This window comes from Podarcis muralis, chromosome 2, assembly GCF_964188315.1.
Source record: "Podarcis muralis chromosome 2, rPodMur119.hap1.1, whole genome shotgun sequence".
Lineage (NCBI taxonomy): Eukaryota > Metazoa > Chordata > Lepidosauria > Squamata > Lacertidae > Podarcis > Podarcis muralis.
In genome coordinates, this window is record NC_135656.1 from 107,793,044 (window position 1) to 107,799,102 (window position 6,059).

At 47.3% G+C, this 6,059-nt stretch overlaps 1 protein-coding gene across 2 annotated transcripts; it reads right to left on the bottom strand.

Moving 5' to 3' along the window:
• On the bottom strand, positions 1-6,059 carry LOC114588637 (cholinesterase-like). Of its 2 annotated transcripts, none has more exons than XM_028714045.2 (4): positions 5,941-6,059; positions 3,679-5,158; positions 2,710-2,876; positions 1-1,083 (listed from the first exon to the last, which is right to left on the bottom strand). In XM_028714045.2, exons 2-4 carry the CDS (start codon positions 5,148-5,150, stop codon positions 1,016-1,018), a joined length of 1,707 nt encoding a protein of 568 aa, XP_028569878.2. In that variant the 5' UTR covers positions 5,151-5,158; positions 5,941-6,059; the 3' UTR covers positions 1-1,015. The 2 variants fall into 2 exon arrangements, with proteins under 2 accessions (XP_028569878.2, XP_077781294.1); XM_077925168.1 differs by having other exon boundaries at positions 3,679-5,161.

Below are 6,059 nucleotides of genomic sequence, written 5' to 3' on the forward strand. Positions count from 1 at the left end.
TTATTTTTGAACGTATATATTTCCTCACAAAGTCTGCCTTTATCTACACATTTCAACTAAGCACATCCCTTTTTAATATGCATTTTGGTATGTATCTGAGCTGAAACCCAGTATGCAATATTTAGTGTGAAAACCAAAGTCTGCCTGTGTTCTGATCTGCATATTTTTTTCAGGACAGACACATCTACGTTGGTTCAATGAAAAATTCAGACAGAACAAAAGCTTCAAGGATCCCTAATCTTGATATCTTCTTGTGGTGGTTGGAAAAACCTATGAATGTGAACGATGACAAAGGGGTGATCTGGCTGCCCTCTGAGAGAACGAGGCTGTACTCACTTCATTCCTTTCCGTTTCAGTCCCACTCAAGCACTCGCTACCTGTTTATACTGAACATTTGAAGAGCCTCTCCAGAATGACCAGGCTAAGCCATGCTGCCTAGGGGATGCATGACTGACATCAGCATAAAGGAGTCCTATAGGCCATCTGTCATGGATGCTTTAGCTGAGACTCCTGCATTGCAGAGGGTTGGACTAGATCAGTGTTTCCCAACCTTGGGCCTCCAGCTGTTTTTGAACTACAACTCCCATCATCCCTGACTAGCAAGACCAGTGGCAAGGGATGGTGGGAATTGTAGTCCAAAAACAGCTGGAGGCCCAAGGTTGGGAAACACTGGACTAGATGACCCTTGGGCCCCTCCCAACTCTGATTCTATTATTCTATGCAGGTGGCTCCCTCCTTGGGGATGGAAACCCTAAATGAGCGCATGTCTTCTGCAGATCCCATTCATGCACTCAGTTGCCCAGAGTACCAAATGCCTGAGTGGGATTTACATTTTCATCAACTGCCTATCAAACCATTTGTTTTTTTCTTCAGTCAGTTTTGTCCCAATGAACAGCTGCATTGTGAATAGTTGTGTTAAGGAGCAGGCCTAGCTGAAACTGTTTCTAAGGCATGATTTTCCCCATTTCAGAGCTTCCCATTTCACTTGCTGCAAGATATTTCCTGTTCTGCCTTTCTAGGTTTCTGTCGCACTGTTCACATCTTTCTCCAAAGTAGATGAAGCAGGAACCTCTGGAGATTTTTCTGCAAAAGACAAATGTGGGACAGAGGGAAAGAACTAATGAGCAGAAGGTCAAACGACTATCCATGCAGGAGATTGCTCAGTCTCCTGACTTTTGTTTTTAAGCAAAAGCAGAATCCCCCTCCCCACATTTTATGGTACCCTTCATGCCCCACTGAAGATGGGGTCTTAAGCTGCTTCAGGGGCAAAGCTCTCAGAGGTGGCTGAGGGGAACAGGTGTTCCTTTCCCTCCTCACTTTACCAATTTATTTATTTTTAAAAGCCCTTGCCGCTACTCCTACAATGACAATAACAAAGTTTCCTTTTCCACATCATGTCTCCTGTACCAGAATGCTGTGGGAGCTGATGAGGCCTTTTTTAAAAAGCAGAGGATGGGGAACCTGTGGCCCTCCAGATGTTGTTGGCCTGTGGTGATCATCCCTGACCAGTAGCCACTAAAGATAGACAGATCTGCCCATTTTGGTTCTCCCAGTTTCTCATTTCTTCATTCTTAAATTCAGTTCCGCACATTCCTGCAGCTGCCGGCAATTTAGGTGGAAAAGGACTCATGAAAATGTGTGTGGAAGATCATTTATCTATTCGTGTCGTTTTGTTAGGTTGTTTAATGTTCTTGCTGTTTTAATATGTTTCATTAGGCCAGTTGCCTGGGAAAACAAGGAAAAGAATTGAATTGTGAGCAAGTGAAGGCTGAGGGTTTGGGGCAGCCTTGGCAACTGTTGCTAAGGGATTTGGGGTGTTGGGAGAATGACCTTTGGAGGGTGGTTAAGCCAGTGAGGGGAGAGGAGAAGAGTACTGAGGGAACAATACTGCTGTGGGGAGTTTGTGGAGAACCTTTGATAAAAGAAAACCGCCCTCAATTTCTTGAAGTGGCCACGAGGAGAACTGAATAGGACCGTGATGTGAGAAAGAACAGCTAGATGATGATCCGCTTTCAGCACAGGTGCCTGGTATGCTGAGGCAACTCTTTCTTAGAGAGGGACATATTTGGGCCTTGTTCTAGAACATTCTGGGCTCACAGAAGATAGCACTGGTTTCAAATTTCGGAGGGCCCTTGAACAAAGCACACATCATGAGGCCCCTTCTCTTACCGAGTCAACTGCCACTCTGGCATTATCACCGGCTGGTATTATTCACCTTTCTCCTCATTGCTACCACCGGCTTGTTTGCCAGATGGAGAGGCAAGCAGACAGGGACATCCACTGCTTTGCCTTTTCACCCACCCACCCCTTGTCTGAGCCAGGGTGACAGGCAGGTGTACAAGCAGGTTGCAACGGTAAAGAAGAGAAGCAGGTGGGGACGGATCCTGTCCATGGTCCCTCTCCTGGGGTGTGGGCCCAGAACATATGCCCCACAATGCCACCTCTTTGTGCAGCCCTCACAGAAGTATTGCCTACTTTCAGTGATATCCCTTCTCCTAGTGGTTGCACTGGGGGCATGGTTCTGATCACGCCAAGGCCACGGGTCTCATTCCCTCACGAGCCACCTGCCTATTCCTGTACTGCAGGGGCTTGCACTAAATGATCCTTGAGGTTTGTTCCAACTCTACAATTCTCTGGTTCTGTTCTGTGATTCTAATCCAGAGCTGGGAACTGCATATGGTTCCTTTCCTTAAAGGGCCCTAATCACACCTGTTTGTGTGGCCTTGGAATGCAAGGAGCTCAGGAAATCGCATTGTGGGCTAGGTGACATCCGTTTGAGCTGGGCTGCCACATCTGTGCCAATGTGGAAGAACTTCTGCTCTGCGGCGTTGTAGACAGGCCACTGTGCCTCATCTCCCATGGACCCAGTGGGATTCCTGTAGAGGAAACAAAGAAATCAGAGCCATATCTCAGCCTCAGATTGGTTTGCAGGGTGAAGCTTCCAGTGTTGTATAATGTAATAAATAGATAAGCCACACCAGGATTTAAATGCTGTCTAAACCTTGCTCCCAGTGCTGCTGGGAGTGCTGTGCCACAAATAAAAGTTGCCCCATAGCCGACATCAGAAGTGGGCAGCTGTGCAAGGATTCCAGTTGCTGACAGCAGTCCTGTATATGGGCAACAGATTCGCTTTAGGAAAAATGACTGTGTTTCTCAAAATGGTGCCCTCCAACCTAGGATCATACATGCTGTGGTAGAAGCTTACTCACAGGTGCAGTAAGGCATTGTCCATGATAACTACAGCAGAGGTGGAGAACACCTTTCAGAGCAGGGGCCACATTACCTCATACATAAGCTTTAGGGAGCCAAAAGTGGGCCAGTCAATGGATGTGACTCTTGCCTTGTACAATAGGCTACATTCCTGCCATGAAAACATCAATCTCTGCATCGAGGCATGCAAGAAATATTACCTCACTTTAAGGACATATTCCAGTCTGGGGAAAGCCCTCAAGGATAGCACAGAACCCAGCAGGTGAGAGGGGTGCACTGGGGAGGGAGACGCCCAATGACCGGACAGAGAGAATCCCACCCGTCCTCCACAAAATGGAAGCCTTTTAGCAAAGGAAACATGCTGGGAGGTGGACAACCCACAACATTCAAGCTGAACCACATTCACAACCTGCGCAAAGGTGCCATCAATGACACGGATGATCCGAAAGTGTTTGACTAATGCCTTACCCGCTTCTGGCAAATTCTGCCCAGTATCGCATCACTTGGCGGCTCAATTCGGCTTCGGCAGCCTTCACCTCCGACCGGTTTGTTTGCAACACTAATTCCACGCTTCCAAACAAGTAAGGTACCTCAGCTCCATGAGGTGTCCCCGCCCATTCAGGCCAAATAGAGTCAGGATTGCGGTGGTCGAAGGAGTAAACATAAACTTGGTTCTTATCTTTCCCCACCTTCTCAGCAAATTCAAGCAGAGGGCACACAAAGAAGTAATCTCCCATATAATGACTCATGGCCAAACGATATTGTTCCGACCCATGGCTACCTTCAGTGTACTTCTGTATCACATCCTGGTCAACATTTTGTTTGGTTGCTCCTTTCAAAGTTCCATTGACTGCTCTAAGGGCCTGCTCCTGGGTCAGTATTGCATCCTTCGATGTCATGTTAGGAAACATAAAAAATACCATAGTTGACCCTTCATCAGCAGTGACGCCAGTGAGAATGGGTTTGCTGTGAACAAGGCCACTCTCCAGCAGCTTTGGGGGATCATCTGGGAGGAACTCCCCATCCGTTGTCAATGAGAAGAAAGTTTGCAAGGCATCAAACATTTTGCTGTTCATTTCCAACCCCTGTAGGCAGCTTACCATAGCACTGTGGTTAGCTTTAGGGCACCCCACAAGGCCACTAACCATCGCCGAATCTCTTAGGGCATCTTCAGGATTCTTCCAAGCCCAGGGGGCATTGGGAACTCCACTCTGAAGCACAGCACGGGCAAAAAGGGGTTGGCTTGCCGGTGAAAGCAGGTGGAAACCAACTGCAGCTCCTCCAGCACTTTCGCCAAATAGAGTTATCCGGGTTGCATCACCGCCAAACACAGCTGCATTCTCACTCACCCACTTCAGAGCCAGATGTTGGTCCCACAAGCCAACGTTTCCTGGGGCATCTGGCGGCATGTACAGGAAACCTAGGGTCCCCACGCGGTAATTCATGGAGGCCACAATGACATTCTCTGTAGCTGCTAACAAGGCCCCATTGTACATATCCAAAGAGGCTGTGCCAATGATGAAACCCCCGCCGTAGATCCAAAGGAGGATGGGCACTGGTGTGACTGGCCGTGGGTGGGGCACCCAGATGTTGAGGAAGAGGCAGTCCTCTGAAAGTGGTGTGTTAGCAGCAAATAGCTCTGCATATGGCATTTTTTCAATGTTTACCTGAAGGCAAGAATTGCCAAAGCTGGTGGCCTCCAAGACCTGGCTCCACGGCTGATGTGGAACTGGCTTCTGGAAGCGCAGTTTGCCTATGGGGGGCTCAGCATAGGGGATGCCCAGGTAGGCGGTCACAGAGCCAGAGCCAGCTGGGAGTCTTTTGCCTCTAATAGGACCGCTGCTGGTGACCACCACAGTATCATCTTCAGAGGCAGAACTGGAAGCCAGGAGGAAGAGGAGGAGGCACAAGGAGGAGGGTGAAATCCGGAAACAACACATAGTTGCTGCTGCTGAACGAATCAGAAATAAGGGTGGGTTGGGAAACATTAAAATATGGGACATTTGAATAATGCAACCAAGCCTGAATACAAGAAGAAACCCAAATGGAAGGGTCAGTATCAAACATATCTTCTTTTTGTATGTCCCTTCCTACAAAAGAACATATACCACAATAAAAACTCTTTAAGGTACCAGGGGACACTGTCCAGTATTTTGATGGTTTCTAGTCCCTGTACCGTCCTAAGCATATATAGTTATTAATGCCTATTTTATTTAACAGAAGTTTTGGTTCCTCTAAATTATGAATGCAACAGGTAACTGGGTATATCACATCTCTCGATCATGTACATCTGTCCTAACAGCTACAGTACACCTTAAATGGAGACATTGAGAAGTATCTTCACCTTGCTCAAATCTCCTGGGGAATCAACACCTGGATACTCAAAGCATCTCCATACTGTACTTTAGCTATTCCACAAATAACGTTTCTCCAGGTCTATTGTTGTACAGTTTGACAGAAGGGGTTATCACTGAAATCGCCAAAGACAAACCCAACCCCAAAAAAGGTAAAAACAGCAACAACATTGACACTGCTAGAACACAAGTTTCTGATTTCCTTTCCTATGGCAGGTCTTCTACCTGTTCTCCAAAGAACATTCCCCCATTCTCATCCATTTTAAGAGACACTCTGATTTGTGATCTAGAGTTGCTGTGGTTCCAGTTTTTGGTAATGTTCTGAGTTAACCTCCATGGCCAGCTCAAATCACATTTCTGTTCCTTACAGACTCACCCTGATGGGGTTCTCCTGCTCCTCAGTATCCCCTGCAACTCACTCTGAAGAGGAAAGTTAGGTAGTGCTGAGGATCCAGAGACTCTTATGAAAAACACCTGGGCGTGGGAGCATCTGCC